Source organism: Athene noctua, chromosome 7 (genome assembly GCF_965140245.1).
Source record: "Athene noctua chromosome 7, bAthNoc1.hap1.1, whole genome shotgun sequence".
Taxonomy (NCBI): Eukaryota; Metazoa; Chordata; class Aves; order Strigiformes; family Strigidae; genus Athene; species Athene noctua.
The window spans coordinates 24440285-24454461 of record NC_134043.1 but is presented as its reverse complement, the minus strand read 5'-3'; the positions used below and the strand labels follow the sequence as shown (position 1 = coordinate 24454461).

The following is a 14177-nucleotide window of genomic DNA, read 5'->3' as shown; positions in this document are numbered from 1 at the left end:
ATTCAAACTCAAGGTGAGGGTTAAAAATTTAGCAGTAACAGAAATGTTTCCTGTCTCACACTGCAACACTGATGTGCAAGTTACCACATTATCCCACCTGGGATTTATATAAATTCTAAAAAGTTTTATGTTGTTAAAGCATTGCCCCAGTTGCATTTAGCTGGAGTTCTGGAGAGAAAAATCTTCCTGAAAAAATTTATACAATAAAACCCATGATAGAGTGCATGTGTCTATGAGTTTTGTCAAACTTGAGACCCTTCATTTGTTTTGATTTGAGATTAAGGTGTCAGTATTTATGTGACTGTTTACTAATGCTTTTACAGGAAGCAAAACTGTTGCAACTGATGTCAGTGTGTACTCAGAGGCCACTCTCAGTATCTGAGATTATAGTTGTTTCAGGACCTTTACACCTTTTGAGTTCATACAATTTTTTTTGCTTATTCATCTTGTGAGGCCTAAACTTCAACTTTTGAATCAGCAAAGCTTTCAGAAGCAAATTAAGATACCCAAATTAAGGATTATGTATTCAGGTATGTGTAGGTGGATGAGAATAGAAAGGCAGACAGAAGCAGCTGGAACAAGAAAAATATTCTGCCTTTATTTAAATATTCACAGTATGAAATGGAGACATGATGAATTGTTCTAACAGGACACTTCTACTTTTCTTGTCTTGTGAGCTTTTAAGTATAACTAGTTTGGTGGGATAGGGTGGTCTCTTAATGATCATATTGTCCAAAACTGCATTCCAGAACTGTTTTCAACAGCATCGTGATTTCATTCAGTCTCCTCAGAAGTCAGTAATGTTCCATAAGAAAATAAGTATTAAAATTATCTATTTAGGAAAAATGAAATATGGCAGTTCAAAGACTTGCTGCTTTCATGCCAGACAGAAAGGATGTATCAGAAAATGTTTGGTTTGAAATAGGACAGGTTTTAGAGCTGTGTTTCCTGTGCCTCTGCTGCTACTGTGGTTTCTTGGTCTTAGGGCTGTTCATTTGGCTGGGTTTTGTGGTTATTAATCATATATCCACCTGAGAATACATCAGACTCTTGACATTTGTTGCTTCATTGTTCTAATGTTATGTTTGTGTGGAAGGAGTTTCATATCTTATTTCTCCTTGTGAGTTAAAGCTTTTATCTTCTCATTTTAAATATTCATCTAACTTAATCCTATTCTCTTTGATTTAAACATACTGTAACTGAGACCTTGTAATCATGGATTTTTATTTATTTTAATTTTTGCCTCTCTGCTAATAGATGTTAACACTTGCTCTGTGTTACTGCTGCTTTTAACTTAAAAAAAAAAAAAAAAAAAGTAGTTTATTTTTTTGCTGTCTTGTGTAGCTGTTAATCATCTTCAGAAACCCTGCTCTTGGGTTCCACAAAGCAGATTTTAGATAACCAGAAACAGTCATTGCTGCAGGTAAATTTCTGAATGGTATTTTTACTGCAGCTAGGTAGAGGTTAGTGGCATTGCCTCATAAATATGTAAAAGAAAATTAGTTTAGTCTTGTTGTAAAGGTTTTGTTTATTCTTAGTACTGGCTGTGTGGTAAATATTTAATCAGATATGCAAGTTAAATGGTTTTTGTTTACAATATATGTAAGCAGTTAGTGTCTGTTTAAAGCTGTAGAGAAATTATAAAATTGAATTAAAGTGCAGATTGAGTCCCTGTTGCTACGGGCATGCCGCACTCAAATCAGATATTTTGTTGCAGAAATGGTCATGCTAATGAGTACATGGGAAGTAAGTATCCGAGAAATAGAATTACATTGTGTGTGTTTTTAGGAAAATTGCTACTTAAGTTCGCTGAAGTTTATTTGCACAAGCCTACAATAACTTTGTACCTACATTTTGCTTCTCATTGAAGTGTTTGTAGGAAAAGGTAGTGAAGATTGGCATGTCCCTAATATACAAAACTTGTAAATTCTCTTCTAACATGCTCTTAACTATCATGATGTCTTTCCTTGTTTCCTGCTATTTTTCCTTGCCTTTCCCCCATCGTGCAGTGGTGATACCAGATTTACAGAACATGTGGGTGAATCATTCCTTTGACATACAGGTGTGGTGCAAAGATCTCCACTGGCATCTTCTTTGGCTGTGACCTGGTGAACTGGCTCATGCAAGTTGGCCTTGCCTCTGACCGCGGTGAAGCTGTGATGTATGGAGACAGACTGATGAAAGGAGGCGTTGTCCAGCATATTACAAATGAATTTGAATTTCGGGATGAATATTTGTACTACCGCTTTATTCCTAAGAGATCAGTTGCCGTTGAGAGCCATTGACCTGAGCAGGTAGGCAGAGGACAGGCAGTTAGGGCTGAGTGTGACCACCTCCTCTGCCCTCACCACTGAAACTGGAAGTACTTCTTTCTCAGGGCTCATGGAGAATTTTGTTATTCTCTCTTGTAAAGTTGAGATGTGGTTCTACTTGTGTCTGTTCTGAAGGAAATGGTAGCAAGTGATATTTAGTGAGTGTTCCAGCCAGAATGGAACTAGAACAAAACGAGATGCTCTGGATTTAGAGCATTTTTTCCATTCTGACAAAACAAATAGTAAATCGATATGTGTCACTGTCATATTATAGAGGCATTATAACAGCAGCCTTAGTGAGTGTTGACACAATCAAAACAAAACATGAATGAGAGGTATTTTTCATGTTGCTATATGTTTTCCATATTTTAGTGTGATGAAATACTGATTCATTTATGGTCAGGCTTCCCCCATACTTCATAGAAGTAGGATTTCTTCTGTCATACCCCACTTCTTACTGCTCTACTCTTGTCTAACACCAGGAACATTTTCTAGATGTTTACACCTCAGATCAGGTGGTTTGTTTCTTCCTTAAAGATAAAATCTTCCATTTGTAAAAGCAGAATTGTTATGAAGATGATTCTGATGTCAGAGGATTAAAGCTGAGGAAATATTGAGTGGAATAAATAATGGTTTTGTACGAACTTACAAAATCTATAAAACATATAAAAATACCCACCATTCCCCCAAATTGGGAAATGATATAATGGAATTTAATTTAAACAATTGGTTCTAAAGTTTTGCCTTATGGTGTTAGTAACAGCTTTGTCAAGAGTAGATTTTTTTACCTTCTGTAATTAGCCTTTCCAGTTTAATTCAGAAGTGCCAGCCTCAAATAAAGATGTTACAGAAGCCTTGGATACCTGTGCAAGCCAAGATGAAAAATTTTATCAATTATGAAACCTTTTAAATTAAATACATTGACTTTTAAATCCATTATATAAAGGATCCTAACTGAAGATCCAAGTTAGGGTTTAGTGTAGCTGAAATTTTTGGTGTTGTTTGCCTAACACAGGTTTCTAATAAGCCTCAGGTATCCTCCTGTGATATTTAAATGATTACTCTAGTGTCATTCAGGTTCCAGTGCACTGAAGGCAGAATCTGAGAATCTGTGTGTCTTCTGCAGTATTTTGAAAAGGTTAAAGACAAACTATAGTATCCAATAGCCATTACGTTGCCCTTTTGAAACTGTAAGAACAGCATTTATATGTCTAAACAAAAATTTTATATAGTGAGGGAAAAGAACCCAGGTATTAAAACAAAAAATTATTTGCTCAAGCATATGAATAACTCTTCTCATCTTTTTTAAGAAAGTATTTCCCTTTTTTCTTTTTTTTTTAGTACAGATTTTTATTATAGCTACTTATGCATCTATTTTGTACTAAGAATTAGAAGTGATTTTAGCAGCATTAAACTACTGTTCAAGAAACAGTTGTTTTATGGTAGCTATAATTCCATGCAAGACTTATATTTGAAAAAAAATCCCTTTTACTGTCAGTCTTATTGCACTTCTATGGTGTGCACAAAAACATAACTGCATCCTACTGCATATGTATGCTATACAAACTGATGTATTTGAACGTTTTCCAGCACAAAAATAATTGCCATTTGTATCATGCTGTGGCCAAAAAGGAGAACAGTAGTGTATTTCCATTACAACTGTTGAAGACAGCTACATCAAATATTTTGGAAAAATTAGATATATGTGACTTAAGAGCAGAAGCCATAATATGTCTGGCTTCTAAATACTGTAACTTGTCAATAAATCTGTTACTTGATTTCAAGAGTTCTGAGCTTTGATGTTATGTGGGGTGTGGGAGGGTTATGTGTGCATGTCAAGATTTATAACACATGTGTTTTCCTGAGAGATTTCATAAAGTGTATTTCTTAAATCTATCCTTGTTGTTTAAGTAGGCAGAGGACTTGTTAATGGATGTTCACACAAAGATACCAGTTTTTATCTAAGCCTAAACAGAGCTTTAGGAATGTTGCACATTACCATCTACTTACCAAATATTTTTTTTTTTAAATTGAAAATTCTTCAAATGTTCACGAAGTTGATCTTAGGTCAGTTTTATGGTCCTATGCATAGTCATTCTTCTTGCACGGTTGTCTTTCTCATTGTCATCATAAAGTCATGCCCTTGCCTCCCTTTTTATAATGGCTCTGCTCTTCCCTAGATTTGAACACAATATATCTGTTCTAAGTAAGAAATTGCTCAAAATTTCCGCTTAGAGAAGGCTCCCTGTTACAAATCTAATGAAGATAATACCTTTAATTAACAACTGACACCAAATCCTGTTAGATAAACTGTTACAACATTGTGACTGCTGATACGCTCATTAATCTGATGAGAGACTATGATGATTAATAAATACACTAAAGAAACTAGGAATTAAATACAAGGTATGATAATCTGTTTATAAATCACTGGGTAGTTCTGGAAGGTAAGAGTAGACTTCAGATAGCTTTAGAAACTTAAGTAACTCTTGTGTCTGGTAAATACTTGTTTCCACCAAGGAACACTGGCAAGTTTTTAAATAGTTGACAATTTGATATATGTCAATAGTTGATCTACTGATGTGTGAAATTTTGGTGGTTAGAAATAGCTTTGCTTCACAGATGTGGTCAGTGGTGCAATGAGTTATTTTATTTTGAAGGTGGGTTTGTTTGGGGTAAATCTCAGTTAACTTGGAAGTTAACAAATCCATGAAAACATTCACTGAACAAGTCCAAAGGAGTCTCCAGTGAAACACTGGATCTTTTTTCTAGCACTAATCTTAAAATAATTGTGATAATGAACAGGGGCGGATATAAAACTTTTAGTTTTCTAGATAGCAATTTTAGTACTTTTTAAAAAATAATGATTCTTCATAAAGCTCTAGACCTTTTAAAATAAGCTGTAAATGTGTTCCTAGCTGAAATACATGCAACGATTGCCCTCTAGAGGACGTTCTGATTATTTTTTTTTAATGTATCGTTATTTATTCCTCCCGATTTCATGTTCACTTTTTGATTTTACACTGCATGTGTTCTACGAGGATGAAATCCCAGTGAAAAAGGTACCAAAATATCCTGTACCCTGTCGGCCATCACTTGATCTATCTCCACACATGACATTTGCTTTTACTTTGTATTGTGTAAACCAGTAAATAAAGAACAGCACAGAAACTAGAGGAACTGTTAGACTGTATCTGCCTATATTACAAGCAGACTAATATGCTTAACCTGGTTGATTGCCACACTATGATTAAGTGGCCAAGAAGTTCACTTAAAGGCCTGCCCCACCACTTTCACTGCTTTCATTCCTGTGGAACTTCACTATATTTGCATTGTAGCATAAAACTGTTTCTCTTGTTTTGCTATGCTACCTGTAAACTTGACTCACACCTTGGTTTCCAGCACAGTTTTACCCGGCATTTATTGATGCTTTGAAGTTATCAAAGAGCTAGTGTGGAACAGCTGATGATCAGAAATAGGACAAAGACACATGATTGTCAGATATAGACATCCACGAGGAAAACAGGTAAATACAGCAAAATTTTATTAAATATACCTTCCAGTTCACGAACGTCCACTGTACTATTGAACTTTTAAGAAATTTTGTTGGCAACACAGGCTCAAAAGGTTCACAGTCAACTTTGTTTTACCTGCTATTCAATCTTACTTGCTGTTGCCACTTGGTACACATAGGATCACTAGAACTAGAAAGTTCAAGAACCTTTCCTGACTCATTAGTTTCTTGCTGTGGATCTGAACACAGCACCCCAAATTAACTTCTACTTTCATTGTAGGATCAGGAAGAACAAATTCTGCAAGCTCTCAATTTTCTTATTTATTCTGCAAACCTCATTGTATATGTATTTCTTTTGCTTGCCTATACTTAGTTTTTACCAGTGGAGGGATGAGAAAACTGCCTGTGTGTAGCCCCATCTTTAGAATCTGAGATTATTCTAGAAACTGACTATATATAGAAAAACATCAAAGAATGGTCTTTCTGTGGTCTGCTGTGTCTTTCTGTGGGAATGTTCTGTCATATCACATACTGCTACCGCAGCTCTAATGCTTTGTTTCATGTTCTTTTCCGAAGGTTTGCAGAAGTGTGCTGGGTTTTTTTTCTCCTTCCAGTCATACATTTTTATCCTGCTTGATCATGTAGCAAAGCCAGAATCTTCTTGCTTTGTTGTTTGCTAGGTTTTTCCCTTGCCACAGATAATGATCAATATGTGATGCTACTTTCATTACTTTTAAACAAGATCAGGGAGGAAGAGGGCAAAATGCTTGATTAAACTAACTCCATAGTCTAGTAATTTTGGCAAGACAAGTCATGGTTAGAAGGCCTTATATGAAGTGAAAAAATTTTAAGAGTCCTTTTAAGTGTCCCAGAGTATATGTATATACATGTGTACCCCAACCTCTTCCTTTCTAGTTGCCCAATTAAAAAAAGTAACAATTCAAGAAACATTAAAAAAACCTCCCATATGATGTTATAAAGTATATTGCAGAATTAATTTGACAATAAATATATTGCATGTAAATAAGTGTGTTTATTTTTTGGTGGGTGGGGGATATAGACAGGGAAGTGAAAATAGTATAACTTGCCACATGATTGCATTGTGGAACTCCATATAATCAGATTTCACAACAAATCTATGGTAACATTGTAACTGTGATTTGGTTTTAATATACCTTGAATTCAGCCTCATTTTATGTCAGAGTAGAAGGTTTATACATTAAACATGTCTTAGAATGGTTTTGTCAAATATCAATGTTACTTGACTTGCACATTACTTTCCTTTTTATTCAGTGCAAGTAATAGGTTCTACATTTTAGAACATCCTTCAGCATGGCCATTTTAATTCAGGCAATGTGAAATTCTGCTATGATTATCTTGACTATAAAAGCTACCTGTGTGTACACTAGAACTCAGTTCTTCAAATCTGAGTTGGTGCTCTTCATCCAGAGATGGGGTTGTTCTGCAATTTAGTCAAGCTATTACATTCTAATTGCATCTGTTTGTTGACAAAATCAATCTCTGCTGACAGCTTTATGCCACATACGGACAAAGCTACTGCCTAGCTCCTAAGAGCCTTTTCAGCATTGCTTCATACAACCAAAAGCTGTTTGGCCTGAATATGAATCCGCATATTTAAAACTATCCATACTAACTGCTATATTGAAAGTAAGATGTAATCTATATAGCCACTTCATTAGAAAAGTTAATCATAAAACTGAATTTTACCACATTCAAATAGTAGTTTTAGCTATATATTTTGAGTTCTTCATCTACACACTGCGAAAAAAGGTTAACCATTTGGTTAATGTCAAGACATCCGTTTTGCAGGATTGATTCCATTTCACTTATCTTCTGTTTCTCCAACTTCTGTAACTCTTGCAGCATCTTTTTACCTTGTCCCTGCAAAAAGAAACATCTGTATTTCACTAAAAACTATACAGACTATGTACGGTTCACCCTAACAAAATTCTGTTCTACTGTCCTTATTTTAACCTTCTAATAGTTTCTAGGGTGCAAATTTGTGTTGGTAGAAGTTAGCACTATGACAGGTTTTATTACACAACTTTCCTAATATCTAGCACTCACTTCATTGCCCTGCATCCTTGTCTGATGGATTGAAAATAAATACCTAAAGCAGCTTTCATTTTGTTTATACTGTCAAAACTTATGTGAGCATATGTCTTATTTTTTAGAACATTTAGGAGAGATGATTTAGCACCTCTGTAGGAGAGATGCTACTGTTAAAAGTAAGCAACTGCCTCCCTGCTTCACCTTTGTGTCCAGCTGTCTTTGTGATCTTGTTTCCTTTCCTGCCCATACCAAGCAATGATAAAAGGCTTGCCCTCCTTACTGCCTGAGACCAGCGTCCTGAAGAAGTTTCAGTACTCCTAGCAGGAGCTGTATATTTTGCCTGTGGCTGCTCAAGCATTTCCCCATTATCTGACTGGGGCAGGAGTATGTGTGGCCTGCTGCTCTGCAAGACGAGCAGTACAGATACTTGTCTGGGGCTATGCCTGGGAGTACAGCAAAGTGCTAGTTGCAGTTTTTAGTGTTTGAAACATATGCCTGCCAGATGCCAAGGCTTCTGGTGCACTACTGTGTTCTTTGCAATCCATCAAAGGGCATTAACTGGTATTGCATTAACAAAATGCGAGCAAGGAGCTTATATAAGCCACCTGCTTGCATTGAAATCTAGTTTAATCAACATACCTTGATAGTTTCCATAACTACAGCAGCACTTTCATGTTTTTTATAGAGCTCATGTCTTCGATCTGGCTTATTCTGAAAACGTGGCTGCTTCTTAACTGGATCATCATGACCAAATGTAGGGGAGCTAGTTTTTAATAACTGAGTAATATTGGGCACAAAAATGAAAGGCTTGAATGCAGACCTAGAAAGAGAAAATAGAACAGATACTTTACTGATACAGTTAAAATTGTTCAGGCAGTGGATTGCTGTATTTTTTCCCTGTTCTTCTAATTCCCTCTTCTATTAAAGAAGTCTTAAAAAAAAAATCTCCTAACTGATTAAGTCAGTGTCATAGCAGTGTTTCACTAAGGTTAGTAGATAGCATTAATATACATAATGTACATTATGTTCCTTCTGCTTTTTGACGAAACAAAGCAAAAAAGTATAATTAAACAAATTACAATACTTTTTCATTTAGATATTTGCAACTTTTAATCCTAATTACTTGCTGCTACATCACCTCGCAGGATCTGGAGTTCCAGTAAAGAAGTGAATACATGGCAGATTAGGCTGCTGAGGCAGTACAGACACCATGCTTCCAGTTGTCATAAATCCACCTTCCATATTAATGCCACTCTCTTTGTTACGAAGAATTTCCATCATTATTTCAGAAGTGATAGATCCTATTTAAGATACAATACAATTATTTACACACAGTACTACTTATAATACCAACTAAATGGCACATTCTCTACAACTGGCTGCTTTTTCCTTTAATAGGCAATGCCAATTTTAGTTTGTCTGTGTTGGCAAAAACAACCCAACATCATCCTAAGAGCATACCTTAATATGCAATACACTTAATATTATTGTTTATTTCAAAGAGTAGGTGATAACGAGCTATAACATTTATGACTTAGAAAGGGTGGAGGACAACAACACATGATGTTTCCCAGAGAGGTAACATACATATGGCGAGCAAATGGTCATTCACACAGTAACTTTTCAGGTCAAAATTAGCAGCTTGGATTAAAGGCTGAACTTTCTGAACACCGTGTTACTATAATAGTTACTGGTATTTGTACACAATACCACTATGTTGCTTTGGAAATATAAAAATAATAACAACTATGTGTGGATTTTGTGTGTAACTTTGAAAATGAAACACCAAGACTGTCATGTTTTGGGGTCTGGGTTTTTTTTTTTTAATCATCTGACCTTCCAATGCACTTAAGCTTCAAGTGGACAGTTGAAAGGATGCACTGGAGTAACAACAGGTTCTATACTCAGAATCAACAGAAACTACAATAGTACACCCATTTGTCAACTACCTCTGTGAGGTATAGTGTCAAATGTCTATGAAGACAATTATTTCTTCTCAAGTTAGGTTAAACAAAATCCTTTCCACATAGGCCTTCTGCATCTAGTGTTCACATGATACTGCTGTTCATGTATAGCGTCCACTGAAGCTTAAATACAGCCATGGTATCACCAAGCAATCCAGTGTTCTAACAGGCAATTGCAGTTGTTTTCTTTTCAAATTTGATATACCAGTTGAGTATATGCGTATGGCAGAAAAATATTTGTTCATTCACTATTTTTTTACTTGAAGGTATTGTCCACCATTTAATCTTTTGGTATTTCCCTCGGTGAAGTTCTAGCTGCATAAAGGGTTTTTTTTTTTAACCTGCCTTGCTGTTTCCTCTGAAAATAATCACTCTGCTCTTAAATCAGAAGTCTCCAATATTATTTTTTTTATACACAATTCAAATTGCCTGCAGACAGGCATGCAGCACTACAGTTCAGCAAGGAAACACTCTTAAGTATTCCCACAGGTGCCTGGGAAAGTCAGAGAATTCAAGAAATCAGCAAACTAGATTAATCAAAGAAATTAAAAGAAGCAACAGTCAGTTTGTCAACTGCAAGTTGGAAATAAGATACTGCATATTTTCCACTAGACTTTTTTTATTACTTTGATCTCCTGAAATACATTCCCTATTTTTTGAAATATAAATAATGGATATCTAAAAATGGTCTTCACATGGTAGGCAGCCTGGAAGAAAACTGTAGTGCCACTGAGTGAAAATGCTGCAAAGGGTGGATTAAGAAACCAGTGATTTTACTGATGCTGTAAGCCAAATAGCTTTTAGTTAGGGCACCTATTTAGAATAAATATAAACAAACTGAAATCATGAGGCTGGTAACCTGAACACCTAGTGTGATTTTTAAAATGGCTCAGGTAAATGCCTGAAAATGGGGATTTAGAATGAAAAACACTGATAGAATCTCAGCATTGTTATAATACAAGTAAATACAGGTATTATGAAAATGCTTTCAGTATTCAGAACCTGCAATTCCCAAAATGAATGCAGGATTTACATGATCACTAGAGCAGGATAGCTAAGGGTAATTCTGATGCTAAACCTGGTCTGGCAGAGCTCAGCCAAATAAATAAAAAACCCACAGGGGTGCAATGTAATTTGGTTCAGATTAATTACTTCAAATGAGCAAGTGAATATAGATGCAGCAAAAACCTGCCAGGTGGATACAGTTAGAAGAGAAGTAATAGCTTATTTCTAGAGAGGTCTGAAAAATAAGTAAATAAGTGATTAGGAGCACCTGCTTAGAGTACAGAAAATTATTTTTTTCAGCCTCTGTGTTATGTTAGACTACACAAGGTTAGAGCAGCAGTTATAGTGAAACTACAAAGATTAAAAAAACAATCTCAAAAAACAAATGCAAGATATGTATCTGAATGCTGTGCTGGTGTCTTAGGCCTATATGAATGATACCAGACTGAAGTTGTTCATAAGATTTTGTTTGTGGCTGCAAACCACCAGGAGTCTGTTTTAGCCTTTGGTTTGTTTGGGTTTTTTTGTTTTTTGTTTTTTTTTTTCTTACAGGTACAGTAATAATATATAGCCTATCAAAATGTTTAAAAGCGGGTCTTACAGAGTAGTTAGCGGTGTAGTCATAATGTGACCTCTCACTGTTGTTATTGGAGCTGTGTGTGTTTGATGTTTAACCCTTGTTTTAATTTTTCCTCATCAACGAATTGGCAAAAATAGATAGAAGACTTCAAGTTCAGTGTTCCTCCTTTAGGCAAAAAGTTATTCTAGTAAGTTCTGGTTCACCAAATCCTGTGAATGATGGCCCGCATCAGAGGTCTAATCCTTTATGGTTTAAATTAATGTAGCTCACTAAATGCTTTGCGTATCTTAAAAAAATATAAAAATTATACCTTTGTGTTTGTTCAGAAGTTTATAGCCTTCACAATATCGGCCTCTGGATGTGGTCATTCTCGCAGTATTTACGTAAGAATATGTGGCAGCAAAATCAAATTCCTTTTCCCCATCCCACCAGCCCTTGCTTTTGGCATATTCCTTCAGCTCTGGGTGTTCTCTGTCAATCTTGGTTGTGATAGAGAGCTGGTTGGAAATATTCCGTACACCTCCTGTTTGTAAGGTGAGGAAAGAATCATTTTAATAAATGTAATGCTTTTTCTTGGCATTTTGTTTACCATTAGCTTACTAAAGCAAATTATGCCTTGAAGAGTTTCCTACAAGATCTGTGAGTCCTGTGGTTTATTTTTGGCTCTCTCTCCCTGGCTATGTGTACCCTTCTGACTAAAACTCCACTTCCACTCAGTTTTGACTCATTTACTTTGATTGCTACCATCATATTTCAGGTTCTGTCCTGATTATTCCCATCTTTACATTCTTCTTCTTAGACCTCCAAAGACATAGCTTGTCCTTCTAAGTCCAGTGGACAAATCAGCCACTTCAGGGCCCAATGCACTGATCCTGTCAGTGTTACCCTGTCACCAAATGAAATTGTCATTCATTGTCACCATCCTTAAGAGCATACGTCCTATCTCATTCTGATGCTGACCTTCCTGCTGTCCTCTGTCTTCCAAGTGCAGAGGTGGTCATCTCTGACCCTGTGAAGGCCCCCTGTGACTCAGCTCCTCTGTGAAGCTGCGAACAGCTCCACACTGATGTCCTAGGAAGCAACTCCTGTGGTTTGCATGCACATATGTGGAGGCTAGTTTGATGCCTTCAGGAAATGGTAAATGGAAAGTGGATAACTGCTAATTGTTGTTGCATTTGAAATGTTTAAAATGAAGGGCACCATCCATACCTTCTACTTTTTCTGCTGCCCAGTATTTTCCTGATGTTTCCAGCACCCATGCTTCCTTTCTGTCGGCTATCAGAAAACTGTTATGGTATGTAAATACCATGTGGCTCTCCATACAGTTTCCTCCCTGGCCATATTTTTCTAGCAAATCAACTATAACAGTAAGGGCCTTTTCAGCTGTGTCCGCTCTCTCGAGTCCAAGCCTAAAACAAAAGGAAGATGTTACCTTTGGAACTATGAACTTTACAAACAACTGTTCAGCCTGAGTATTCAATTTGACTGGAATGCTATTTCTATGTGTACCTGATGCTTGTATGAACTGGTAAGAGAAAGGAGCAAGTCACTTAAAGGGCTTGTTTGATGTGTGTCCTCTATGTCCCTGACGTGGGGGAAAAACAACAAAATGGAAATACAGAAAGGCAGGAAGAAGGCTCCTAGGAAATGTCTGCAAGTCCTGTGGGGAAAGTACCAAGAAGAACTGACTGCTGTAGGTTAATGAGTTACACTGGCAGCCAGCAAGGCAGGCACAAGAAGTCATCATTATCTACATGGAGATGCCTGGCTAAGACTGAAACTTAAAAATACGTGTGTGAAAGATGGGGGAAGTAGGAAGTGAGTACAGACCCTAGAAAAAGGTGCAAATGCTAGTTCCTGAAGTCCAACTATGGTCTTGTTAAGAGTCTTGTTTCAGTTTAGTGTAAAGTTTGTAGAGAGAAAAACGTTTGATGATTTCCTTGACAGATTCTGTCCTAGCACCTGATACCTCTCATGGGCTCCCAGCCCAGAAATACTTATTTTTAACCATGGCTAGAACAGCAGAAGAGACAGACGTGTCTTCTGAAAGTGAAAGAATGTATTTCCCCATATAACTCAGGACAAATGTTTCAAATAAATTCCGAATTCAGTACCATTTACCAAAGGAGCCAGTGCAAACCTTACGAGGTCCATGCCGAGGAGAGCTTCGTCGTCGCAGACCTCCTCTCTGCCCCACACCGCTTCGTTCCCGATGCACACGCCGTGTTCGTTGGCCCCCATCTCCGCCCCCCAGAGCCAGGAGGGGCGGCTCAGGACCACGGCGTGGGTCTTCTCGACTTGCTCAATTTTGATGTAGGTGCACTGTAGGGAGTCAGAGCACGCAACACATTATCTTTCGCGCTAATCGCTTTAGCGAGCATCTCCCTTTGATTAATCGGCCAAATCTCGGGCTAAAAATACACAGAAAAAAGGACGAAAGGGTTTGGTTTTCCCCCGGCCCCGTGTCCCGCAGGACTGGCGGTGCCCTCACCTCCAGCTCGGCGCCGGGCGGGTGCGCGGCGGCCGGGATGTGGACGATCTCCTGCACCTCGTCCGCCGGCCGGTCCGAGTTCTTCCCGAAGACGACGCGACCCCCCGCCGCGGCGGGCGGCAGCGCCACGAAAGTGTCGCAGGAGCGGGGCGGCGGCCGCGGGAACATGTTGGCGGCTCCGCGGGGCCCGGCGGCGGCTCCTCGGGGCCCGGCGGGGCGGGGCTGAGCGGCGGCGCCG

At 37.7% G+C, this 14177-nt stretch overlaps 2 protein-coding genes across 8 annotated transcripts in view; one reads left to right on the top strand and one right to left on the bottom strand.

The window, feature by feature from the left end:
- The window catches only part of GPR155 (G protein-coupled receptor 155), a 49210-nt gene extending 45114 nt beyond the window's left edge, over nt 1-4096 (top strand). For 6 of the 7 annotated variants that reach the window (XM_074911466.1, XM_074911468.1, XM_074911462.1 and 3 more), the window contains one exon: nt 2063-4096. In XM_074911466.1, the coding sequence (XP_074767567.1) occupies nt 2063-2285 (223 nt within the window). In that variant the 3' untranslated portion in view covers nt 2286-4096. Of the gene's footprint in view, nt 1-2009 lie in introns of all 7 variants that reach the window. The other variant, XM_074911469.1, reaches the window with a different exon arrangement.
- Nucleotides 4097-5832: 1736 nt separating this feature from the next.
- On the bottom strand, nt 5833-14171 carry SCRN3 (secernin 3). Its single transcript, XM_074911474.1, has 7 exons — nt 13940-14171; nt 13589-13770; nt 12658-12857; nt 11759-11971; nt 9038-9200; nt 8539-8719; nt 5833-7728 (listed from the first exon to the last, which is right to left on the bottom strand). Exons 1-7 carry the CDS (start codon nt 14105-14107, stop codon nt 7573-7575), a joined length of 1263 nt encoding a protein of 420 aa, XP_074767575.1. The 5' UTR covers nt 14108-14171; the 3' UTR covers nt 5833-7572.
- Nucleotides 14172-14177: the final 6 nt, after the last annotated feature.

Excerpts from the sequence above, each read along its gene's own strand:
- SCRN3 (XM_074911474.1), bottom strand. The coding sequence starts at position 14,107 with ATGTTCCCGCGGCCGCCGCCCCGCTCCTGCGACACTTTCGTGGCGCTG. Across the intron at positions 13,771-13,939 it reads CGCCCGGCGCCGAGCTGGAG|TGCACCTACATCAAAATTGA; the intron begins GTGAGGGCACCG and ends GACTCCCTACAG. Across the intron at positions 9,201-11,758 it reads ACTTCTGAACAAACACAAAG|GATCTATCACTTCTGAAATA; the intron begins GTATAATTTTTA and ends TATCTTAAATAG.